Source organism: Aquila chrysaetos, chromosome 17 (assembly GCF_900496995.4).
Source record: "Aquila chrysaetos chrysaetos chromosome 17, bAquChr1.4, whole genome shotgun sequence".
NCBI lineage: Eukaryota > Metazoa > Chordata > Aves > Accipitriformes > Accipitridae > Aquila > Aquila chrysaetos.
Window position 1 is genome coordinate 15054261 of NC_044020.1, and position 27352 is coordinate 15081612.

Genomic DNA, 27352 nt, shown 5'->3' on the forward strand with positions numbered 1-27352 from the left:
TATAGTTCATAAACATTGGCACATTCATATTTGACTTTGTCAGCAAAGGAAAATTAGATCAAACAAGGTGCAATGATGCATTTGTTGCTTTGGGAGCCTCTAGTTCAGAACTTGACATTGATAAACTGTTATAATTAATTCTCTCCATTTAATGAGACGGTATACATTATCAGCAAATGTGAGCTTTGATGTCAACATATTATATTGACCATCTTCCTATATTAATTAGAACATGCCTTGATGGAGTCTTTCTTATGTGTGACCAAAAGGGAAATGTAGTGAACTTTGCTTGTGCCTAACCAACAGCACTCATTGAGGCAGTTCATGCATGCTTACCCAGAGCAACACTTACCCAGAGTCAGAGAATGTTTTTCAGTGATAAAGCAGAAGGAATTGGGAAAGTGAACTTCTTGGCTGTATTCCTGGATTTGTCATTGAGTCAGGCAAGTCATTAAACACAGTTTGACTCCAGCTTACCTAGCTGTTTAATGGAGATAGTAATATTTTCCTGTTATGGAGAGAGATTTTAAGGCTTAATTAATTAATATTGTGGAGCTCTTTGCCATACTCGAATGAAAGTCAAAATATTGCTTGGCATAGGTTAAAGTGTATGAAAACAAAGTGTAATCTGATAGTGCTTTAATTTTATGCATTTTTACTGACAATTAAAATAATTTGATTGCACTGATGCTAACATTCAAATGCTTCAGGGTTATTGGAGAGCTTCTACTAAAAATGAGTGCCATAATAGTTTACATACTTGCATGTAAAACACTAAGAATAGCTGGTTACCAATGCTGTTCTCATTTGATGATTTTATTTTGCCTTACAAGTGGAGAGAAAGTGCCAGAAAAATAAAAAATTGCAGGATGTTTTGACATTAACAGACGCTAATAAGTGGTACTCGGTAGAGCTGCAGAATAAAGTGATTAAGTAGGTCAGCTTACTTGAAGAACAGGGAATAAAAATAAGGCTAAAACAGGGGTGCAAATGGGTAGAAAGCCTGAAATCCATAAAAGACAGCAATATTTGTACAGCTGTACTCAGGTAATGCACTGGTAACCACCAAAGAGAAGTACTGTTAATGAAAAGCAGACAGTCTGGCAAAAGAGGGTATCTAAGACATATGTGTTAGATTCCTACAGCACTGTACATGGGGCAAAGCGGCAAAAGCAAGTACTTCATCAGCTGATGGTGATTGATCCCAGGACCTCAAACTGCTATGCTTCTGCTCTATGCCTGGTGCCACGTCAGGCTGTTGCAATGCCTGTGCCTCTTTTGAAATCTGGAAGACTTGGATGTGTTGCTACCAGTCAAGGGTTCTGCTTACTCCTCGGGCTATGGGCCAGACTCTTGCTTAATCACATTTTTTGGATGAGGACTTTCTAATAGTAAGCAACAACTTAAAAGTCCACCTGTGTGTATTCCACATGGATAATGATCTTAGCAGTTATCAATTCACTTCCATTACTGTTTGATCTTTCTTAAAATACTTTCCAACATTATTAATGCCATTCCAGTGAAGAGAGCACAGCTATCTTGAGCTTCTTTGATGTCTACTTGCTTGTGAGACTCTTGGAAGAAAACAGGCATTTTCAGGCTCTGTCGAGCCTTTGGGGCTACACAGTCCAGCGGGTTTTTTTCGCTATCATTGCAACAATGAACTTGTTGCCAGCACAGTAACCATCTTCTCCTTGCTGATTCCCGTCGTGCTGACCACTTGAATCAATATTGCACCTTAAAATGATAAAATACCCTGATTCATGTTGGATGGATCAGTGCTGTGAGGATGATTGACAGAAGTCTTGCAGATAAATCTCTGAGTCTTACAATGCACTGAAAATTATCCTGAAAATCTGTATTTTCATCTGGGTATTGTCTGTCTTTTTAGTTTCATCCTCTTTTCCACAGGAATTTCAGTTGACCTCAGTATGGTTTTTTTGCCGGCACAGTCAGATTTTTCCAATAAAATGTGTTGCCGTATATAACAGGATCCCATTTCTCATCTCTGTCAAATGTAATTACTTTGATGGCAATGCATTCAAATCCACCTTGATATTAGAACATTACTTGTTTCACTCAGTGACCAAACTGAAGAGGAGTTTGGTTTTTTTAATATGCATCCTTTCACAAGGGTTTTCATGGTCAAACATTTGCAACAAGGCTTACTTAGATTTGCGTCTTGCTATTCTGAACCCCAGCATGTATCTGTACCTTTCTGCCAACCATTTATGTGTGCTACTGAAATAATGGAGTCCTTTTCATTTCAAGCTGTCCACGGTCAACAAGCTCCCCAAGTTAGAAGCAGGCCTGAATGAAATTCCTGCGAGCAAATGTCTAATTAGACTTGGAGGGGGACGTGTTGGTCTGCCCAAGACAAGATGGGTTGAAAACAGGCATGAACCCCAAAGCTGAAGTATTCTTGGCACATATGTGGATTATTTTCAGCCTGACCTTGTGAATTCTTAAGCCTTTTACACTGAATAAATGGTATTTCCTCCTATAAAATGTTCCATTGACTTGAGTAGATGTTTGTTACAGGAATGCAATGCTCTAACAGAGTAAGCTGTTGTCAGAAATCACTCACGGCACTTCATACATTTCAAATGGGGAGTTCCACATTTTCACTTCCTTTGCTGAATAGAAGACATAAGGTGTATCAGGTCTCACGAGCATCACCCTTTATTAGTTGCTTCTGGTTACACTCAGATTCTGAGAATTACTGTACCAAGGTGTCTTTGTTTTCACTGTTTTTTAGCCCCGTGCATGTATTTGGGTCATGTCAGCTAGCAGTCTGCTTCAGAGGGGCTGTTTCCATGCACAGCCTCAGTAAAGCTCCACATTTAATTATTGCAGCTGAAGCTATTATGCTTGTAAACACTTTACCTCTGTCAAAGTCCCCATAATGTCATTTTGATGTTTTCTATGCTATTGATCTACCTCTCGCTTTGTGCGGCTTTTCTTAAGCTGACAGAAAATGTCAGAGCTGTCTTGTCCAAAAGCGTCGGACCACTCCAGCCATTTCATAGCTGCCTCCGGTTTTACAAGGTGTTCGGTGTGTACTTGAACAGCTCTGTAGATGCCTGTTTGATGTGTAGTGTGCAGCCTCCCTGGGCTCCAGAGTTTTACCCCGAGCTGATGCCAAGGTTCTACTCTATGATATGGAAATGCCAAGGTAATTTCATGCTTTGTAAAGCTCTATGAATATTTTTAATTATGACAAAAATGCCATGGAAATGAAGATTGTTCTGGGTTTTATTGTTGCATGTAGTTTTGTATGACTCTAATTTCATAGCAATTTAGTTCGTTTGGCACTTTGAGATTTGTGGGTTGTCTGGAAGCATAAGAAAGTGAACCCCATATTTGTCACGGATTTGATAACCTTGGCTAAGCTAATGCAGGGACTCTTCTGCAGAGTGCTAGCAGTGCTGGTTTGTTTGGTTTGGTTTTTTTTTTTTCTGCCACCCCCATTGGAGACTGACAGTCTCTAGGCTCTGAAATGCCTCTGAAGCACAAGCCTGCCCCACGCTACTTCAGTAGACTTCAACACTACCCTGTAAGGACTATGTGGGTCAGGGCAGGAGACAATATGTAAGTTAGCTCAAACCTTGGCCTCTTCAGAAACTGTGGGAGGTTTTCCTTATAAAAACCTTTCTGCCTTGCAGTAGACTCCGAACATCAGATGATTTCTTTTATCTCACAGGAACTCCATAATGGGACACCCCCCCCCCCCCCCCCCGCCTAGTTTACTAGGTTGATACCTGTGCTCGATTTGGGCAATATGTGTCCTCACATGGATTAGCCTACCTTGAGCGCTGGGCGGGCGTAGCTTTTGGTGTGGTACCACCGAGACTGGGTAAGGACACACGCAGGAGTGTGCTTCGTGGGGAGGGGACAGGCACTTGGCTTCTCCCTCAACTTTCCCCGTCTAACCTAGGCCAATGTCACTGCAACGAGCTCTCATCCTCTGTGCTCCTCCAGCATTAGTCAAATAGGTTGATTGAAAACACGTACTGGTTTTGGCCGTGGTGAAGCAACTAACAGCCCAGGCAGGGCTGTCGCCTGTGGAGTCATCCCCTTGGCGTTGCTCAAGGGCCGATGGTGAACGCGAAGCTGCCTGGTGGGGCTGGGTGGAGAGCAAACACCCGTACGGGCAGGCGCTGCTGGCCCGAGGGGCAGGAAGGTTGCAGATGTGCTCGGGGGACTCGTGCTCATCCCATGTGAGACTTCACCTGCTCTGCTGCAGAAAGAGCACTGGTGCTGATGTCAGCTGGAGGCAGCAACTAAGGGCTCTGCTTCTGCTAATTCACTCAGACAGCATGGCTACCTGACTGACTTGCTCAGGTCTGCTAGCTTTCTTCTGATTTAAGGGGTTGTTGAAGGTGTCATGGTAGGGACAGCAAATCATGGTGTTAGAAAGAGCTGGGTGTGAAAATATGCTATATGAACTGTGAAGGAGTATTCCTAGAGGTGAAAGTCATCTTAGAAAAAACAGTTTGCTGACTCATCATATCAATCTCTATTAAATAACTTTCTGAAAAATAAGGGAGGCAACCTATGTCTGCTGAAGTCAATAATGCAACTCCCATTAGTCTGAGAGTGTGTTAAGTTCATAAATGATGCATTTGACATATTAATCTGCTAATTTATGTAAATGGGATAGACTGTATGTGTTGCTTGAGAGATGATCAAGAAAAAGGAAAGCAGACTATTTTTAATTAAGACTTTGCAAGTAGGTGTGTAGTGAGTCTGAAAAATGGAGGGGAGATTCTGCAAAGATGTTCTAACACTTATGTATTTGAAAAAGCTTTTGTCTCCCGTCCTACTGTTGGACATTTTTTCCAAATACTCTGGAATGAGCCCACGTATAATGTACAGACAGGCAAAAATAAAAAAAAAAAAAATTCTGCATCATCCTGTCCTTTGTGTTTAACACTCTTTCTGACCCCTGAGATCTTGAAATGTTAAAGACTGAATTTAAAAAGAGAACATTGTTGCCTTACCTGATAAATCTACAGATATTCTTCCTATTCCCATATAATAAGTAAAATTCTCTTAAATCCTGCTAACCTGATTTCCTTAGTGATTTCTGCAGCTGAAATTAGAACACCTGATGGTGCCAATAATATACTTGCTGAATCTTGTCTTTTCTCTCTTCTCTGAATGAAACTCACCCCTAGGAAGTAAATTGTGAATGAAATGGGATTTTTATGAATATGTTTATGATTTCAAGTGATTTGACCCATTCTTACATAGCTGCAGGCCCATTTTCCACTCTGGGTTGCTTTTGAAATTGTTTACGCTGAGTACCTGGTAATTGGCATGATTAATCAAACGATGTGACCGATTGCTTTAGTCGCGTGTTGTTGCCTGATTGATTGGTTGGGATTTTTGTGAAGCAGAGGGAAGATGCTGAGTGTCCTTTCTTTAAGCAGAGCATCTCATTGCAAAGGGGTGAGGAAGAGCACGGTGGGAAGGTGGCCAGGGCTGGCAGCAGTATCCCACCAGGCTGGGTCAGGGCTACTTATCCCACCCACGGGTACCCTGGGCCGGGAGGGTGGCATCACGGATGCTGCTGTGGGAATACAGGCAGGGAGCAGATAAAATAACAGGGCATTACAACCAAATGCGTGAAATGGTTCTTTTGTCTTAATTTGTATTTCACGCTGCTGTCCACCCGTGGGTAACTTCTGCTGAGAAGAGATAACAAATCTGACTGCAGACCTCAGAAGGGCTTTATTTTTCTTCAGTTTCAAGGTGAAACTTTGACTCTGAGGTGCTTCTGTTCATGGCCTTCTGCTACTATACAGTATATGAGCTATATACTTCCCTCACCTGCAGAGCTGGGGGACAGCTATTCTTGTTCCTTTGAGAAATGCTTTGCTACCTGTGGCTGGGAAGTAGTACACAGAAGCTAATATTATTATCTTTCTGTAGGAAAGAAATATTGCTAATGCAAAAAGGCTGCTTATTGAGGCCGTTTGGGAAATGGGAGTGAAAAGGCACTGATTTAAGGCATGCACATTTATACTGGGATATGGTAACCCCATACCATGAAGAAAGAAAAAAAATTTTGTATAGATGCAGGGGAAGAAAAGAAGGATGTTATCTGTGCAAAATTGCAGCTCCTATTGTAAATTTCTGGGGAGAGAAATGTTTCCTGTAAGTATGACTCAGATTTCTGTGAATCAATAGAGCCTCTGAGGGTCAGAGGAAGTCAGTATATTTTAGAGGTGAAAGGTACTAAAGTCTGTGGCTGACTGGAGCGAGCCAGAACCCAGTCTTTCTTCTGGATGTTTTTCCTTTCAGATTTTGGGAGAGATAAAGAGTCTGGACTGTTCTGCTATGTAAAGTACAATTGAATGCTGAGAATTACCTCCGGAAAGATGTACCCATCTTAAGCAGAAAAGATCACTTGATTTTTTTTTTTTTTTTTTTTTTTTAATCATCTTATATGGCTGGGGAAGGTGCTAAAGACAGTCAGAAAGGCCTAAACTCCCTCGTTCTCCAGAGTGAATGTGCCTTTGACCTGTCCAGATCATAGACAAAAATGGAGAAATGAGGTGCATCTGGAGGAAACATACAGGCTACAATACAAAATAAGCACAGTTAGAAACTGCAGCAATTATTTTAATTGACTATATCTGCTGAGATTTGAGGGAGAACTATAGAGTAAAAGAGATGGTTCCTGATACCAGGCAGTGCTGACCAAATATTAATAGCTCACAAGAAAGGTAAACATATATGAATATTTTTCTTGATATAAAACTCCATTCACAGAACTTGCTCTGTTTTTCCGGCATCCTGTAGCACCCAGACACCCTAGGAGAGAGAAATAAAAGTTGCTTCTTGCATTCTGCAAAAAAAAACCCCAAAACATCCCAGTTCCTCTCCATACATTATTTCAGTGAACACTGCACAGTGTTAAAGGAAAGAAATATCAGGCAAAATCTTTCATAGACTTATTTATAGGGGAGAAAATTCAATGCCAAAGACAATTTTTTTAAAGGGAAATGACCTTTCATGGTATAGTTCACTGCTTCTCTTGCACTGAAAGACTAATAGGCATCTGGAAGCTGGTCAGGTTGTACATCTGAAGTGTGTCAATCATTCTTGTTATGAAAAGACAGATCTTTAAAAAAACCTGTCAAATTGTTTGTTAGGGGGACTGTGGGACATGCTTTTAAAAGTCACAGGGCCTGTACTTATCAAAAAGAAAGCTAAGATGTATTTGCACTTGAACGCATAAGTGGCAACCCATGCACGTTATTCCAGCCACCCTTTGCACTTGTTTTTGTTATTGTTTTATCCATTCCTGTCATTGAAATGAAAGGACTTCAGGTTAGAATATATTTAAGAAGGATCCATGCTTTTTTTTTCGTAAGCTATTTTTCAGCCACAAATGTTTTTTGCTTCAGAAACTTCATGGACTAGGACTTCTTCTGCTTACAGGGTTTTGTTTTTTTTTTTTTTTTTTTTTTTATAAACCTCATTTCATGCCATATTTATCCAGACTTGCTGAGGCCTGTAAAGCTTCATATAAATCTGGGCTTATACTGCAGCTAAGAATAAATGGTAATTTACAGCTTTTCCCCCTAGGCCAGGCAAACTTGGTAGATCTGACTGAGTGTTGCTTTGGGGTTTTCAGGGGCAAGGGAAGAATTTACTGTAAACCTGAAATTAAGTCCATGTAGGCTACAAGCAGGAACACTTTTATAAACTTTTGAAACCACAGACCATCTTGACTTTTATTTTTCTCTAATAATCTAGGGTGGGATATGGTAATTAATGCTCATTCAGTTAGGATGTCACATTCATTAAATCACTGATTACAAGCAACCACGATTGTTTTAATTCATTAGGTCATTAGATTAAAGGTAAAGCTCTAACATTGTCACTAGCACAACCTTCAAGTAGTTGATGAGCTACCCGAGAAGCTCTTGACAAAGTGTGTTTGATGTGGAGTCCTGCTTGTACGTGGTGCTCGTAAAATGCAAGAGGATTTTCTTTTAACGTATTTTGTCTCCTAGTGATCTGTGTCCTATAATACCTTGAAATATCTTTATCGTGTTGCTGCATACTGCACATCACAAAATAATTCATCCCCAGATTTTACAGTAAATCTAGTGAGCACAGACAAGTCTCTGGGAATTTTGTCTGTATCATAATACCCTGTTACGCACCTCACTGGCAGGTCCCTCTGCTCCAAATTCTCTGCTTCACCATAATTCTGCCAGGTGGATTTAGAGAGAACCAAAGTCCCTTAAACCTGCTCTGATACCACTGCAGCCCAGCGTACATCATAGCCCAAGAAAAATTAAGGATGCCTTCCAAGTATATGCTTAGAACAGATTCCTAGGGAAAAATGAGAAATGCTCGTAATGCAACATGCTCTGACCATATATCCATGCCATAATGCCACATAGGACCTTCAATAAATTCTGGGAAAAGATGGCAGGGATTCACGAGTGTCAGTCTTATGTGAGTCAAGGGAACTTCCTGGTGGAGTGAAGGACTCCCTGTTCAGTTAGCTGCTTTGTACTGCAGGAGCTACCGAAATGCAAAGGTCAGGGCTTTGACTTAGTCCTTGCTACAGGGCCTTCTCAGTAACTGGGAATATGTTTCAGCTTGCACTGTGCCAAGAAGGGGTTTTTCAGAATTCTGGAATGCAATGGGGGGCGGGGGGAGGGGCGGAGGGGGAAGTTTTAGGTCAAATCACCAAACCCACAGTATCTGATGCAGAAAAAAGCCGCGTTTTACTCCAGAGTGGGTTCCCCATTTGAGCACTTTTAAGCTTATTTTTATTTTTTAAATTTTTCTCAAATGTTTGCCTGTTTTACATTCAAAGAAACCAAATTCCACATTAATTTGTGAGGTATGCTGCTGAATACTTCCTTTGTTTCCTCCTGGACTGATGTAGTGGGCTATCGAGCCCTTTGGAAGCCTTTTGACCGTCGATGTACCTTTGAGCGGTGGATAGGGGCTTGAAGGACTTCTGGAGCTTCTGGAATACCCTTGTATCAGTACCTTTCACTAACTGACCACTTTCAAACACTTACAAATTGCCCTGTTTCTTTTTCCCTGAGTAAATGGAAGATATCTCATTGTCTCGTTATTTTTAAAGCTTTGCTGGTTTGTTAATAGACTCACTGTTTTTATTGTTTAGATGCTGTAAACAAGTAAGGTCGCCATTGCTTTCATGGTTCCTTTTTTTTTTTCTCTAGTCTGTACTTACTTTTCAGACCTCCTATCAGAAAAGATGAAATTTCTTTTGCTCCTCCTTCATGTCCTACCTTCTTGCATTCTTATGAAATGCTTTGTATGACTTTCCAGGCTTCACCCATTGAAAAAGCCTGGAGCACAACCTCTCCGGTATGATAATCTTTGCTTGTTAGCTTTGCTCACATTATACCTTCTTTCTCTAAGCTGGTGTAGGCTTTCCTTGGCAGGAACTGTTCTACTGCCTGTGTCTAACACGATCCCAAATAGTTGCTAGAAAACACCTTTTAATTTTTTTTTTTAATTAAAAAAACCAACCCCAAACTTAATGATCATTTTTCTAAGGGATTCTATTCTATTGGCAGATTGGAACCTCCCAAAGCACTGGCACCTTTTTAAAAGGTTGAGTATCACTAGACCCCACACAATTTAAAAAGGATGCTATTCTTGCATTCTCTTGGCTGCATTTTTCTTTGCTGCAACAGCCAGACCAGAATGTTTTAATGTCTTAGTCCTTTACTGAAGGTTTCATTCCAGGAACGCTTCTCACTTCTTTCAGCTATTGTTCACTTTAACTCTTTGATTCAAATAGTGTTGTTCTGAGGCTAAAATGCTACTAGAATTTTATATTTAATTGTTTTTTGCTTTTTAGGTGTCTTTAGTCTTGTTTATGCAATCATCATTTTAACATCTAAATATTGTAAATGAGTGGAATACTGGAGAAGAAAGACTGCATAAAGTACAATCTTAATGTCAAAAATCACTGACTATTACAATTTAATTTATTCAGTAAACAAGAATTTCCTAGCCTAAAATTAAATCCACAGCTCTCAAGTACTGATGACAATCTTAATTTCCTAAAGAAATTCACTGCTCTGTCTTTCAGATAACCTCTCTCTTCATCTTAAACCTGTGTACTGAAGGAAATTTAGCTACGGTTAACTCCTTGCATACCAATTTCAGATAATTCTCCAAACACCAACAGAGTGATGAGTACCCAAGAGAGGCCTGTGTCCTTCACTGGTAGCATTGAGTAGGTCTTTTCTGTCCCCAGCTTCTTATAAATGAAGACATGAATAGCATTTGCCTTCTGGAGCTCTAAATTTGGGCTTTGTGCCAGTATCTACACAGGACCTGACTTTCTCCTTCATTTTCTGGATTAATCCCCATCAAGTGTGGCAAATCAGCGCTCCAGGGCCCATTTCAGTACAAAATAAGCACATCCCTCTCTGGCTTTGGCCACTTTGAAATCAAGCTTTTGTTGACTGAAGGCCCAAATTGTATGAAAATCAAAAATACACCATGTATAAGCCGGGCAGGGCTCTGAAATGCAGGTTCATTATTGTCTAATTTAGTAATGCTGGTAGAAAACAACTTTGTAATTGATCAGTTTAAAGGACATTCCCACAAGAATGTTAATAGAGTTCATCTTGCCTAAATGGCTTGGAAAATTTGGTAACAAACCCTGAATCTACTTTCAGCCACTATTTTAGTTTTTTAAGGAAAAGTGAGATTGTGGCCCATTATTATAAGCGATGGACACCACACCTAGATCCAAAATTGCTCTGAAGTTTAATGCCCCAGAAACAGCCTTATTACACTTATGACCTTATTTTGTTCAGATAGACATTGGTTATAGCTCTGACAGCTGCACTGAGGATGCACCCTAATTTATACTGGTGTGAGTGAGAGCGTGGTTGGTGACAAACCAGATTCTGGTGTATTCTTCTTGTTTTGGAAAGACTATTTTCATCATAGTGGTCGAATGAGGGGGGCATGCATAGGTGGTTTTGGGTTTGGTTTGGTTTTGTTTTGCTCTTCTCCCCATCCCCCCTTTTTTTTTCCTGGGGACATCATCTTAAGCAAGACTCTTGAAAAGATGAATAGTTTGCCTATCCTTAAGTTTGGAGATGGCCCTGAACAACTTGCAGGATTTCAGGGTGGGATGTGGGGGGGAAGACACAACAGGAGACGTGACCTCAGGTTTTTCCATGTGCCCGTCTAATCACTGGGCCCGAGGATCTCGTGGGACAGGATGAGTTCTTCTCCCCCCTTCGCAGGCTTAGACCTATACCTTGAACCCCCGAAGAGCTGTCCTCACGCTTGTTCTACCTCCTGAGAACAGCCGTAGGGAAGTCCGCGTTGTTTCCGAACGCTGTGTCTCCTGCTGGTACCCGGGTACCGGCCACTGCTCCTGGAGCTGGAGCTCCAGCACAGCCGCAACTGAGCAGCCGCCTCCCGCAGAAGCCTAAAGCCCCGTGCGGGGCCGGGTCCCTTCTCCGCCGCTCCCCCGCCCCCGGTGCTGGCGGCGTTTCTGTCCCCTGATCGCGGCGGGGCGCAAGGCGGGGGAGAGGCAGGGAAAATGCCACTGGGGAGGGACTGTCGCGCGTGGTGGGGAGCGGTGGCGGGGATGCGGTTTTGCCTGCCGCCTGGCTTTTCCTGCCGGCGGAGAGGAGATGCTGTGGCGGGGGAGAGCGAGAGCGGGGGGGCGGGGTAGGGCGGTGCGGGGGGAGCGAGGGCGGCGGCTGCCGGCTCCCGGCCCTCGCCTTCCGCCGGGGGCTGGGGCCGCTCCCGCCGAGGAGCCGGCGCTCCCGGGGCCGCCGAGCGGCTCTCCCCAGCCCTGCCCGCGCAGCCAGCGGCGCGATCGCCCCAACTCCGGGGAGGAGAGACACCCCCCGCCGCCGCCTCCCCTCCCCTTCCTCCTCCTCCTCCTCCTCCTTCTCCTCCTCCCCCCCCCCCCCCCCCCCCCGTCGCAAACCCCAAATAAAAGGGGCGGGGGGCGGCAGGATGCGCCGCTCGGCGGGGAGGTCGGCGCCGCCGCCGGCCGCCTGATGCTGCCGCAATTCGCCATTGCCGGGCACGGCTCGGAGCCGGGCGGAGGGAGGCGAGGCGGGGAGGCGGGGGGCCAGGGGGCAGAGGAGCAGCAGCCCCCCCTGCCCGGCCGCCCCCGCGGGCCGCGGCCGCCGTCCCCCCCGATGCCCGGCCGCCGCCGGCGAGGGGCCCCGGGGGCCCGCTCCTGCCTCCTCTGGCTCTTTGTGTTGCTGAAGGTAAGTGCCGGGGAAGGGGAGGGGTGCGGGTCCCCCCCCCCGCTCCGGCGGGCGCCGAGCCCCCTCCGCGCCGCCTTTGTGTGCCTTGCCGGCGGCTCGGCGGGACCGCGGCGCCGGCCGGGGGACGGCCAGGTGGCCGTGCCCGCTCCGCCCCTCCGGCGGGGCGGCGGAGGCAGGCGCTCAGCCCCGGCTCTCCCCGCTTTGTGCTCCCGCGGGCGGGTTTGGGAGCGGGGCGGCTTGGGGCGGGGGGGGGGGGGGAGGCGGCGGTGCCGCCGCCCCGCGGTGCGCGATCCGACGGGCGGGCAGCCCGCTCCGCCGTGCCCCGGGCCGAGACGCGCCCCCTCTCCCGTGTCCCCACCGAAAGTGCCATCCTCGGCCTCCTCCGAAGTTGCCCGGTTCCCAGCGGGGGTGCCGAGAGAGGGGCGGTGTGCCGGTTTTGGGGGGGGGTTGCCCAGCGGTGCCGGGCCGCGGCGGGGGCGCCGCGCTGTCCTTCAGCACCGACCGCCCCGGCCCCGGCCCCGGCCGCGGGGAAACACAGCCCGCCGCGACGTGTGCCCCCGTCAAATGTCTCTTACCTCTCGTGCCTCCCCCCCTCCACCCGCCAAGAGAACCGTTGTGAAAACGGAGCTAACAAAGGGGCGGGTGGCGTATCGTGTCGGTTTTATCGTGGCAGAATTTAACACTGCTTTCTGATCAGCACCGTGCTATGTTCAGGCTCAGCCTATCTTCTTGGCAGATTAATTTTTCAAAGTTCTGCTTAATACTGCAAGCTTGGTTTCACATGACGTTTTTTATCTTTACGCTTTTGCTCCTTTAATGGTTTCTCGAGCATATTTAATATGCTTTGTGTAACTTCTGAAAGAAAATGTACGTATCGTCTAGGCGAATACCACTGCCTATAAATGTCATTGCCCTAAAGTACAGTGTTCAGCACTACTAGAAACTTTGTTGTATATTTGTCAGTCACTGCTAAGGAGAGCTCTGCAACTAAGGACCTGACCTTTTAGAGCCTTATAAATGTAAATGTTCTATGGAAATCAGCAGGACTCCCTGTGTGAATAAGAGTTTGCAGGATCATGTCCTAGAACAGCAGTGGTGTCACTTCTAAAATTGACATTGCATTGACAGAACTATTTAAAGGGAAGCTTTCACAGCATCTGTTCACATATAGTAGTCAACTGTCAGCTGTCTCATTTTCATAACTGCTGAAACATACATTTATGCAAGATAAAATGTTAATATACAGGCAAAATTTTGTTCCTTGGAATTGGGTGGTTGTTTTTTGGTTTTTTTTTGTTTTTTTTTTTTTAACTTTTATTTTTAAGAAAGTAAGTCCGTGGATCTTATGGCCCAGCAGAAAGATGAAGGTTCTAGTTTGTTCCCTAATATAGAATTGCACACAGTTTTAAGTAGCTGTTTTATCCCACAGTCACAGAGTTCATATTACTCTGAATCCTGGCTTTTTTAAAAAAAATCAAGGGTGTTTGTTTTTTTTTTTTTTTTACTAGCACTACTGTGACAAAAATTACTGTGGTAAAGCAAGACAGGTAGTTTAATTTTGTAAAATACTATACTTGTAAAATAAATAATAAATCTCAAGAAATTTGGTAAGATTTGAAGGTAGCCAAGGCCTCAGGTTTTCATTCTATTGGTAAGTAACCATCACTTCTGAGCCAGATAAAACTCAGACAAACCCAGGACTGGAATGACAAAGAAAGCTGATGAGCATTAGCAGAACTTTGCAGTGTAAGAGAAGGTAAAGCTGTAGCTCAAGATAGAGGTGCATCAGTAACATCATGTGTGACTGGATTATGACTTTGGTTGGATAGCAAGTCTACTGTAATTAGTTATCTTGTATGTTATTATTAGACACTATGATAAGAGGAGAACTGAGGCTTCAGAGGCCCCTCAGAGTAAACATGGTTACAGGAAAGAAGTAGGGGAAGCAAAAGCAGTGCTTGTTTCAGATCACTGGAATAGGACCATTTTCCTGAGCCTGAAATTCACTAGGATTTCTTTAATGTCTGCATATTTTTTGCAGTGATAAATAATTGAAAACAGCTAATTTCAAAACAAGGCATTTCCCTAGTTTTGCGCTGTTTAGTTCTGCCAACTTGTTGAAGCAATACAAAAATTATCCAGCCTCGAGTTATTAAATTGATGTTTCACCTGGAAGTTAATCTTATTGAAGAAGCAGCGGCATTGAACTGATGAATCTGAAGATGGGCAAAACTGATGTCTGTGTGCTTGCTATTTCAGCGTTAGCAGCCCAAATGTCACTTGCTAAGCTGTATCCGCTTGATGTGGCCTTGATGCCCATCTGGCAGTTTGTAAAATTATCAGCAGGCTTTGCACAGTGATAAAACTGCTCAAAGCACATTTTCTCTTCTCTTCCAGTTGTCATATTTCATGGCGTAAAGTAATAGTGCCAACTTGTTCCAACTCCTGACGTTGTCTCAGGTTGCTGGTATGGTCAGTGACAAAAGGAGATATATTGCCCGCTGCATGTCATGTGCCTGATATTGTTGCCCATGGGCTAGTAATTAGTTCCTTCTTTCACAGTGTGATGTGAATGCTTTCTGTGCTCCAGGGTGATACCATTATCTTTTTTGGAAATACACCAATGTGATCTTGACCCTTTATCATGTTCTTTCTTCAGTGGTTTTCTTAGCTGATGGCTAGTTTAGGAACTAGCAGAAGAAAGGCATTGTGGGCGAGCTTAGATATTAGTATGGATTTACAGTACTTGGGAGAAGAACAGGGCCGTGTCTTGCTTCAGATGAAAGCCTCCAACCATTCTGCTGTAGGAATCTCTTAATATATTGCCATTTTGCAATGGGTCTGCGTTCTCTGGTGTTTCAGTCTCAAGGGCTGGAAGGTCTTTAGCAGCATGCTTTGTAATGGTCACATTTTGGTGTGGCAAAGACATGGCTGATCATAGCCAAAAGGAAAATCTGTAGTTCAGCTAAATAAAGAACAATAAAAAGTAGACACGTTCCCTGATCCCAGAGACTGATGTTATCTTTCCCATCTTTTCTACCTGCAATCCAGCAACCTTTCCTTAGTCACGTCTACACTGAGCTTCCACCAGTTGAAGTTCTGCCCTGGATTATGTGACTGATATGTCAGGTGTCCCATGCTGTTAGTAGCTTGCACCTGGGTGATTTTATGCTTCCTTGCTGTATTATTTGTGTGGGACAAGGTAGAGCTTAAGTAGAGGACAAAGCATCTTAAATGTGCCAAACCTGATGCTGGGACATCATTTACAATCTGTTACACCTCCAAGAGGGTCTGACCAATGCTCTCAGTAGGAAAACAATGAGAAAACTGGTTGTCACAGTAGTTCCATGTAGGGACTAAATAGGAGGGATGACACTTTTCAGGAAAATTGTCTACAAATAAAAGAAAATGCATCTCTTATTTCCAGGAGACTGAGGTCTTTATATATCAGTCTTATATATGCTCTTCAGGCTCTGCATAAAAAGCAGCAACACCCTCTTTCTTTCTCTTAGCAAGGACAACTTTTTATGTCTATCAGGGTAGACTTTTGTCCACTACTACATCGGTTTATGGAGTTTGGTGTCATAGTGAAGTCTAAATGCAGGTTTATGTGGACCAAGGCATTCAAAAAGATTTAGGTTCTGTAAGACTTTACTCAGCACAACCCTACCCAACAACGGAAATAGATTTCTATTGGTGTAATTTGCAAGAATATCTGCATCTGATGTCAGTAATTTGAAGCAAAAGCCATACCATCAGGACACTGCCTCTTTCTGTGGGAGAAACCTTTTCAAGAGAAAGGCTGATTTCACAGCTGGGAGCCCCAGTGCTTCACCACTGTTTCCTCCTGGCTGCAAAAAAACAAAAAACAAACAAAAAAAACCCCCCAAACCCCAAAGGACGCTTAACGTGAATTTTGGTATGGAGTCCTTTTAGCATCTCTTCTCTCTCTAAGAGATGCTGATTGAAGGTCTTATTGAGAAAATAAGTTTGATTGGGTTTTTTTTCCTAATGACCATGTCCTACTAGTACCAAAATAAAAAACCCCAGTCTTACCAGTTCATCTTTGTTTGCAAAACTAATGTAAGGTTTCCTTGTGACTGGACAGGCTCAGAGGAGCAACTGAGGTAAAACAGTCTGAACTTTTCTGCCTACCACTAGTTTGAGACTATCCAGGCCATATGGGAAATAAAGGCATTCTCCCAGCAAAAGCATAAACTTTTCTTTTGCAAAAAGCTTGTTATGAATGATCATCCTTAGCCCAAAACTTCTATAAGTCATGTTCTCTCTCATTTCATTATTTTCATGGATTATTTCTAGACCAGGCTGATTCTAGAGGGCAAAGCTAATGAAGAGGATGCTTGGATGCCAACTCATGTTTACGGAACTGTAGCAGGCACTTGCAAAACCCTCTCTGCCAGTGGAATAAGGGTCTGCTATTACTCTTTGGCAAATTTCTGATTTTGTTGTGGTGAAATGATAGCGGGTGATCAAGAAAAGTTCTTTCATCTCTGCAGGAGTTATGAGCCCCAGACTCGAATTGCACGAGGTCAATAAGGCAATTTCTAGGTTGTATCACCTCAGTCAGAAGCTGCACTCAAGGGTGATCCCTCATTCGGGTTAAGACAGGGACCATGCTGAATAAAGACTTACCTGTGGTGATCCCATGGCAATTCATTAAAGGGCTCACAGACGGTGTGCCGACTGAACTTGAGAAGCCCACTAATCTCTGCATTTCTGATGTCACCATACAGAGCAATCCAGGCAGATCATGAAATGACCCTACAGAGCTTCAGAATGAATGTTAAACTGAACAAAGTCTTGTGTAAATCCATCTTGAGACTTATTTTACTAGTCAGTCTCAGCTCTGGAGAAGAGAGCTTTTTTTACTTAGGCATATGGGTCAGGACAATAAATGTCAAAAAATAAAGCTTTGAAAACAGGTCTTTTTGCTGAACAACTTAAAAGGCTCGTAGTTATCTTTGGGTTTAAGTGTTCTTTAAAATTATTTGCCTTTTCCATGGGAGAAGTATGTATCATCTTTATCATCCTGAGCACTCTTATCTTCTAGTAAATTAGTGATTACATTTTGGTTACTCAAGATTTCAAAGATTCTATTCTTGTAGCAAAATGTAATTGACTGCAAGGTAAAGAAAAAAATCAAACTTTGATAAATGTTAAAAATATTTTAAAATTAAAGTCTTGACACAGAGGTTAGTACCTAGGAGTCTAGTAGGAAAATGAAGAGACTGGCTTATTAAATATGTTCTGCACACAAAAGCTATTATAACTTTTTTTTTATTAAGCTTCTATCGATGTATATTTGAAAAGAGGAAAATCTTTATGAAAGAAATGTGGCAACACACACCAGCTGCCACGTGCACAATGTGTAACAGGTGAATAGAGAATGGGAGATACTTGAAACAGAAAGATTACCTTGCTTTTCATAGCACTGTGTAATCTTGAATGAATACAACCAGTGAAGGGAGCAACTCCTAAGGAAGAAGTCTGCTGTCTTTACGGTAAGCCAAACGTGATGCATTTTATTTCTGGAACTCCTTCATTCTTATGCTAGGAAATTACAGTGGCTTTTAAATGAAGGAGTTCCAGAAATAAAATTATATGCATCATGTCTGGCTCGCCATAAAGATAGCACATTGTACCAGAGCAAAAGTAGTATGTGCTGTGCTCAAATTACTATGGTTATCTTTGCATTTTCTGTTCTGTTATATGCGTGTATTTAGAGAAGAAATGCTTTACAGTAAGCATCGGTGATGGGAAAGTTGGTGACACAGCTGATAGTAACAGGGAGGAGAGCTATCAGGAGATATGTTTTTAAGGGAATTGATAGACTCAGCTTTCAGTATGCTGGTCTTGAGGTGGCAGCATGGCAATAAGAAGAGAATATGTGGGATGGGCACTGTGAATGGGTAGAAAACATAATGTTGGGGATGGAAAAATTCAAGTGGGACATTTAAGCACAGGGATTGAGCACTTCAGAGGAGCTGAATGGAGATAACAAAAGTCAACAACTCTGTGCTATTATGTCAGCCAGAGATTTAACACGAGGTAGTTGTTTGGTAGATATGAACCTCTTGGAGGATAAAAATCTAAATTCCTTTTTAAGTACTTTGGGAAAAACAGATAATGTTGCCTATCAATGTAACAGCTGTGATTCTGAAATGATTGGGCCTCAGTGCTCTTTAGGAGGTTGAGACATTTGTCTTCTAGTTGTGTCAGAAGGATTGAACAACTGTAGCTCCTTCATGTGCTATAAACCTGGAGGTCCCCAATTTAGTTATGTTGACTTCCAACTATGTAGCACAAAGGCCAAATCTTTGGGATAAGAGAGGTAGGACCCAGTCTCTAAGTTGTTGATCAGATCAGAAACTCCTTCAGTTTTAAGATCTTTCAATCATTTCTTCTTGGGCTAGACACATCCCTGGAATCAACTAAGAAGGGGCTGTTCTTCTAGGCTGAGAGGAGTCCCCAGAGCAGACCACAGACTCTCCCAGTTGCCTTGTTACCTTTGTGTAATCCGCTGTTTGGCACATGTCTCATCTGCACCACAGCTTTTCAGGATCATTTCCTCATTGTTCATATGGAAGTCATTTTAGCATGGAGAATCTTTTCTCCTCACTGGCCTATCAAATGAGAAGAAAGGGTCTAGTTCTCATTCCACTTACAAACAGCAAAGAAATTTTAAACTTGAGTAAGAAAAAAACCAACAAACCCAAAACCCCAACACCCTATTAAAATGTGGTGAAGAACAGTAGAGACAATTGGTGGAAAAAAATTCCACAGAAAGAATGCTAATTAGTGTTTTCCCAAAGTACTCCAAGGTGGATTTAAGAAAAAAAATTAACATTTTCCAACAGCAATGAAATTAATTTATTTATTATTTGCTTAGCACTGCTGTGCCTAGCTTTGTTCTGTATGCAAAATATCTGCAGACTCTGCCTGAAGTCTGAAAGATAGACACATCAAAATACGGATGCTTTAAATAACTGAGAAATTATTATCATCTATGCCAGTTGCTGGTATTCTCCAAGGGGCGGTATACCTTCCAAACAGAAATAAGTCACAATCGCTTCCCCCAAGAGCTGAGCAGAGGGGTTTTTTTTTTTATTGTTGTTTGCTGCTTTTGTTTTTATTTGGTATTGATTTCTAGAGGATGTTGCTCATCAGAGCTTCTGGACATTTACATCAATTTAAAACATCAAAAAATAATTAATAATCAATGTGACTTTAATCCCTTCAAAGAGAACCTATTAACTTACAAAAAATGCTCTAGCTCACAATAGTTTCATGAAAGTAACTGTAAGCAGGGCAAGAGATGAAAGAGAGAAACGTAACTCAGTTGTTTCTTTTTTTTTTTTTTTTTAAGAGAACTTTTATTCAAAACAGAGAACATAGCTATTATTTTATTGTAATCTGCTTACCTTAAACTAGGAGGGCTGTTTTTTAATAATTTTCTTTCTCTAACTAGGCTGCCCCTGCCTAACCTTGCGCTGATATTATCTTGAGTCATCAGTGTCTGCTTCTGAGGAAAAGATTATGATGTCACAAAATCAATATCAGAGGATCCTATACTGTAATCCCTTTTCAGGGAAGTCCATTAAATCAATGCCTCTCCTTCTGTGAGTAATGACTTTAGAATCAAGCCCTCTAATTTCGCTGTGGGAAGGAATAAGCAGATGGGATGGGATTTTACATAATTAACTAGCAGTTATTAAATACAAGAAAAATTATGACGTTTTCTGAAAGATAAATGAATACATAGTGAATACTTAACTGTATTTCAAAATGATCTCTGGTATAAAATTCCTTCTCAGTGGGTTACAAAGTAATGTGTTAAGCACAAAATACTTTTTTTATTTTTAAATCTTTCTTGAAAACTAACTCAGGACTCCACAGGCTCCGAAGCCCATCAGGTTTCCTCAGCAGCATTGTGGGAAAGCATGCAAACTACAGAATGGTGACACCATAAGATGTCACCGGCATTTAACTGAAACGGAAGCACTCCATGAATATGGATAACAATTTTGTGGTCTCACCTGTTGTTTATGTGCAACACTGACTTCTGTTAGCTGGAACCAAAACTGCTGGGTTGCCTCTAATTCTTAGGATGCTGGGAGCTATCAGAGAGTCTACTGTGCTTCTGGGAATGGGTCCAAAGTCCAAAGAAAGTCAATAGAAGTCTTTATGTTGCTTTAAATGGGCTTTGGACCAAGCTGCAGCAGGAAGACCTGCGATCTCAGCTGGGTGATGCTGTGAAGTTTGACGTGCAGCATAACTGCACATAACTGTGACGTGCTGGTGACCTTGGGCTCGCTCGCCGCAGTGTCGGTAGCGCAAACGGGAGGCCACGGGATGGTTTTGATTTTTGGAATCTGAGAGTCTGATAGCTTAAAGAAACTCCCCATCAGATACATCTTGAGCAACCTTCTTGTTTAGGGAGTAGCTGTATTGGCAAGAATTGGTGTGTTGTAATCTGCTGCTGGAGCCAGTGTAATAGGAGAACACTTGAATGTTTCTGCTCTTACGAGAGGAGCTTCTTTGCAGGAAACTTAAGTTATGTAACTAGTGCTAGGCAAAAAATAGGGTGGTTTTCTCAAGGCAGAGCCATCAGTCTCCTCTTTTTCTTCCTCTGCATATTTCAGGGACTGTTCAAGTAAGAGTTTGAGTTTAAGTACGTTTTAACCTACAGCTACTTTTCCTGGCATTGCAGCATTAACACAGATACGTGGATGGATGGAAACCAAATTCTGCATGAATACCAAATACACACTTGTATATGGATCTGAACAATACAGGTGGTCCCTGCCTCTTTAATAGGCTAGCTGAGTCAAAAACAATACCAAAACCCAATGATGATCTGGGGCCTTTCAATTTGAGAACATAGACTCTTATCCTGCTCTGCTCAGGTGTGACCTGAACACAGCCATTATTTCCTAGACTCTTTCACTTATACGCTTCCAGCTAACTACAGAGCAGTAGACTTTCCTATCTGATCACACAGATGGAAATACCAGTTCAAAATACATTCACGTGCTTATCTGAAATGCAGAAAGGAACCAGAATTTGAAAAGTAATTTAAGATAGGTATCTGGAAAATAATTTTTCTCTAAAGGGCAAATGCACAGCCAAATTAAGAGCTGGCAATGAGTTCAAGTTACATATTGAGTAGCACAGCTGCTCTTGCTTGGAGGAACTCATGGTGGGGTTAAATCCTCTGAATTCCTTCCATGAAGAGGAGAAAACTGGATGTGTTCTTAGATATACACACAGAGCCATTGTGGAGATTAACCGAGTTCTGTCTGTTTCTGTATGGACATAGTTTGGTTTAAAACTTGAGAATTGAAGAGGGGTGAATGGTCAAAAGAAGTTAACAATAGCAACAACTTTAAATGGGGTCTGTATCCATATCTGCTGCATATTGTAAATATTGTTTAAAAAGAAGATATATAGTTTTTCCTTTTAATATTTTGCCATCGATGACCTGAAATTTGCAGGAGCCTTTTTGCAAAGCAACATGCCAGAGACCAGTTGGCTATGGCAGACATCGTGCTTGATGCTGGGACAAAGGGGTTTTTATGTGGTGGCATAACAGCCTAGCTATCAGATACCAGTTTTTCCTGGTAGGCATTACTGCACCAGGTGATGAACAGTAGCAAGTCAGGATATCGGTAAGTGTCCAAGTGGAGGAAACAAATTCTGAAATGTCTGTTATATGGTGCATGAGCATTCGGCTTGGAGCAGAGCCAGAATGCCTTCCCTACGGCCTCACCAGAAGGACTGGTGTGACTGGAATAGTTGTTTGTGAATGTTATGAGGTTAGGAGACAAAATGGAAAAGAAACAGAAGTATTTTGGAACATGCCAGAGTGTATCTTGCAGGCTTCATCTGTTCCAGTTACGTACGTGGTTAATTCTGCATCCCTTTTCTTTCTGTAGGTAACTTTTAATAAAGAAGTGACCTGTTTGGAGATTGGCTTTTTGTAATGGTATCTTGTAATGGTTGTATAGAATCAACTGTTTGTTGTCAATGCGCACTGTGGGGGAAACTCATCTACTCATCAGGGTATTTTCATTTTTATTTGAAAGATTTTTTTCTTTTATTTTTCCTGGAGGTAGGAATTTGTTGCCCTTATGAGTGCTGGTTATATGATTAAAGCATATGAGAGCTGGCAGATACCTGAATTAGCATTAGTTTTAACTGGAAGAATCAATCTTGCCATTGAAATGTTTATAATAATATGATTTGGTTTTCTAAGCTGATAGTTTACCATGTCTGCATTTGTCTGCTGTCCCGTAAGGTGTATGGGTCCCATATGGTGCTTAGAAAGGAAGAGTCAAATTTTCTCATGCTTATTTCCCAGTGTAGTAGCTTATTGCACTGAGGTTCAACAACACAGCAGAACTGGGCTCGCAGCAAGCTATCTTGTCTAGAGCGAGGAAAGCCAAGGGCTGCTGCGTTGGACTGCCTGTAGGTGCAGCGGTAAGGCTGCAAGTCAAAAGCAAGGAATGACTCTCTTAAAAAATGGTAAGGCAAAAGCCACAATGGTGTTATAAGCTGGATGTGGTCTGGTTGGATATCACTGGACAGCTTTATGTTTTGCTGCCTGCTTTTTGGACTATCATAGGTATCTTCTTATTTATCCTTCTAGCTGGCTTTAGGCTGACGGTAATGCTGATACTCCTCGCTCCACTGCATAGCTGGGAGGGTGTACAGGGCACACCGCTGAATTGCGGCACGTGGGGAAAGGGGGGAACAAGAGACTGCAATGGCCAGTTGACAAAGCAGGTGATTCAGAATTGTCCCCTGGTTGTCAACAAAATGGCAAATGCTGTAGTATAGAGCGGGGACTCTGTGCGTCTCTCAGGATACAGGGAAATGCGTAACTGTTGAGAGTCGTGCAGTAATTTAGGCTGGAAGGGGCGTCTGGAGACCATCTGGTCAGAGCCTTGGCTCAAAGCAGGGTCAAGTAGGTCAGGGGCTAAGGGCCGTGTCCGGATAGGTTTTGAGTATCTGCAAGGATGGAGATTCCACCGCCTCTCTGGATAACTTCTTAGGGCCCTGCAGGAAAGGAATGACAGTCAATTAAACCTTTTTAAAAGTCATGAATTGGGACTCAAAAAAGCATGAAACTGTCTTATTAACTTGACTTTATTTTTTTAAATGAATTTGGAAAAAAAAAAATTTAGGCTATCTTTCTTTGTAGAATTTAAAACTCTGGGGTACAGTCACAAGCTTTTTGCTGAAGTCTGCTGCTTTTCTTGCATTCAGCAGCTCCTTGGTGCTGGAGATTTAAATATAACATCAAGGATAAAATTCTTAGAGCTGCCATTGTTAGGATGTGCCTTAATTATCACTTAAACTTCCTGAAGAATCAGGCAAATATTTGCCATCATTGCCCATTCATTTCACAGGATCATATTTCTCAAGAAGGCTTTTTGACTGAGATTCCCCCCCCCCCCCCCCCTCTTCTGACTTACACTTCTGGGAGGAGTACCATGTCTTTATATATTTTACAAGCTCAGGTCTTAGGCATGCAGGAAACCATTAAAGCTTCACTGCGGGGGTACTCGTGAGCAACATGAATTAAAAGCTGTTGGGGCATGGCTGGCCTCTGTCCTAGCTGGCTTAGTGCTGGAGCAGAGGAGCTGCTCATCACTGCATCCAGTTTGAGAAACTTGTAAAAATCAAGGTCAGAAATTCTTATCTCAAAGAAATATGTGGAATCCTTTCTGGAAATTTCCCTTACACTTTTTGTATTGATAACTGAACCACTGCTCCTAAAATCAATAGAAGATTACAGGGACTTGATACACTTAATGAGCTCCAAAGGAACAGTTACTTTGGGCTGTGATTACAGCTTCTGCTGCCTGACTCCGCATCTTGCTAGCATTTTATTACTAATGATTTATAATGTCAGAGGGGAGGATAAGTTCAGTGATTCATTAGTTTTTTCACAGATTTTTTGCCTTGAGACTATGTTAGCTCATACTTTCAGATGTTTACTTTTCCTTGCTAAAATACAGATTTCTTTTTTTAACTACAGGATACAGAATAAAAAAAAAACCAAAACAAAACAAAAACAAAAAACCCCCAAACAACTCCCCCCACCCCCAAACACCCCCAAACAACAAAACCCACCTTCCCCCAAGATTAAAAAGTCTATAAAATGGTTGCTGTTCTGTGGTCCTTACTTCCTCCAGTTCTGTTCCATGAATCCTGATTTCCAAACAATATCACCATAAAAAAGCCTTCTGCTTATAGCTTTAAAAAGTCAGATCTTCCAGTGAATAACACAAAAGCATGTTTTACAGTTCTCAAAAAAAAAAAAAAAAAAAAAAAATCATCTTGTAATGTCATCTGCTAGAGAAGCAAAATGATGCTTTTTCCCTGAAGACCCTACAATGCCAGATTTAATTTATTTTGGGAAGAAAGAAAGACTATTCTGTGGAATGTGCTTACCACTTGTGAAGTGAAAGGTGTCAGCAGAGAGTGTGAAGATATCCTGGAGAACAGAGCTTACACAGAATGAGCCGAGTTTATAGTAAAAGGAAAAACCTCTGCACCTCTATATATTTAGCATGAAAGAAATGGGTAGAAGGGATTTTGAGATGCTATGCATGGCCTAGGGCAGATCAGCTGTGCTCAGACTGTGGGTTCAGAAAGTTTGCTTCTCTAATCCCAACTCTTTTCAAAGCTAGATTTAGCTATGCTGAAATCTCTGGCCTCCACTGTGCAGGGAGGGTGGTGTGAAGGAGGAGACCTTGAGGTCCACTTCACACGCCACTGTGCCCAGGAGAGCTGCAGGGCATGTGGGAAAGGGGCTCCAGACTGAAATGGCTCTGCCACAGAGCCCCTTGCCTGCAACGCAATTTAAATGCATGATTTCAGTTGATATTAATAATTTGGAAGGCTTATAAATTATTAAAACAGGGATTGTCTGACAGTTGCATGTCGTGGATACAGGAGTTTCACATATACTCTGGTTTTCCACAGTGCATTTTTTTGATTTGTGTCTTTTACAAGTTTAAAGAACAGAGTCTAGTGGTGTCAGATGATGCCTGGGATATTGATCCTTTATGTTTTTGTCCAGAAACACTACCCCTTATTCCTACAGTTCTATGTGACGGATGACTGGTAATTGCTGGATGGCCGCTGTGAATTTTTGCAATGATAACGAAAAGTCTTTTTGCATTAGGAGATGAGCCCCCCTCTGAATGAGGGGAAGCAGATGGACTGCAGAGATGTGTCTGGATCCTGCATTCAGGAACGCACGTGCTACGTGAAGGAGGCTAATAGAAGTGAAGGGGAGTGTCCCCTTCTGCCCCCTGATAAATCCATCTCTGTGCTGTCGGAAATGGCTGTAGAATGGGAGGTCTGGGATTTTTCTCTACTGAAATGGTCTAGTCTCATTTATATCTTTTCTTCTTTGCATATTGGCATATTCCTTCTCTGTAAGTATTTATCTAAAGTCTTTACTTGGAGTGTCGGACTAAAGGTCATATCCATTTTTTTTCTCTCTCGCTCTCCTTTTTTTTCCTCTAGTCCCTCTGCTTCTAAAGATGTCAAATTAAATAACTGATGATTTCTTCTGATGCCAGAAGGCCTTCACAATATGCATATTAGGGTTTAGTGTATTTTTCTTTTCTGCGTTTCGGTGCTTTCAATTTGTATGCAGAGCCATCCTCTTACCATGAACTCCTATGCCCAGAGCTGAGGATTATGTTCTTAGCCAACATATGTACTCAGCCTGAAATGCTAAATCTCTGCTACTAGAGGAATGGAAAGATGTTATGGTTAAAGGAGCTATGTCAAAGTCACCAGTCAGATCAAACTATAAATCTTTTCTGGTGAGAGGCAAGATAAAGATACTCCCTGAATGTTTGCGTCCCCTGACCAGCACTACCTCATAAATTTAAATATTGCTATTCTGACTGTGAGGGATTAAATAAATATGTTTTTTAATTAAAAAAAAAAACAAACTAATCAATTTTGTGGCAGTGATGGAGGAGTCTCTGTGGATGCTGTTTTTTACAGGAGCGGTCAGATTTTGGTAGCCTGCAGCATGGGGACTGTGGAAACAGAGGATGACAGTGGCGTAGTGGGGCCTGGGTTGTTTCCCCACCCCTTCAGCCAGCCGGGTTTCACTGGGAGACCAGAAGCAGTTCCTGCAGGACTCGACCTACTGATGTCTGTCCTGTCCTGTCCCTATCGCAACAGGTCAGGCAGGAGAAGAGGGGGCAGAATATCTCACCTGGCTTTGTAGCTCCCCGCATTATGTGTCAGGAGTTGCCCGCTGATGTTGTTGGCTGCAGCACAAGGGTCGCTTCGTGGCGGGATGTGGGAGGGTGGTGGCCGGGACCTGCCCAGGTGTTGGGGAGGGTCCAGCTGCTCTTACCTCCCAGCCTCGCCCGCCTGTGGGTCGTGCCAGGGCTCGTGGAAGCAGGTGGTAGGCCAGGCTTGCTAACATTGCCTTGCTGATGGTGCTCCTCCATCCCTGCAGCTCTGCGCTGGAGAAGGGTGCTGTTATCTTCCCATTTTCAGAGAAAGGCAGCACTGCTAGCTGGCGAGAAGGTGGCAACACCATGCTTTCAGCCGGTCCTTTCCCTTTGAGGTCGTTTGTATCCTGAAAGGGAGGAAGCAGACACTGTGTCCTCCTCCGCAGTGCGACCGGATTGTGCTAGTGCATCCCTCTGCTAAACAACTGGTACAAGCCACAGAGGGATTGCTGTGGTACCTCAGCTCTGATGTTTTCTGAGGGCTTATGTTACCATTCACATTATCACATTGTCATAACAGAGTGCTGACTGGCACCTAAAATGCTGGTGGGGAGCTTATCCGTGGATAAGCTGCAGGCTGATCTGGTTTTCAGGTTGTGAAACTAGGCTTAGTACTTGAGGGGGAGAGAAGGAGCACCTCTGAGCACATCTGAGGCAGCATCTTGTTGGAGAATTGAAAGACGTTTCTAGGAAAGTGCAAAGACAAAGAATCTTTTCCTCTTCCTTTCCCTCATGAATTAAATACTAGAAGATTTTTTTTTTTTTTTTTTTACAGTAATGGGCAGAGTG

At 42.7% G+C, this 27352-nt stretch overlaps 1 protein-coding gene across 1 annotated transcript in view; it reads left to right on the forward strand.

Annotated features, from left to right (window-relative positions):
* Positions 1-11753: 11753 nt before the first annotated feature.
* Positions 11754-27352, forward strand: part of PTPRO (protein tyrosine phosphatase receptor type O) — a 163769-nt gene continuing 148170 nt past the window's right edge. The window contains 3 exon segments of the mRNA XM_030040367.2: positions 11754-12170; positions 12172-12211; positions 12214-12266. Of these exon segments, the coding sequence (XP_029896227.1) occupies positions 12051-12170; positions 12172-12211; positions 12214-12266 (213 nt within the window). The 5' untranslated portion in view covers positions 11754-12050.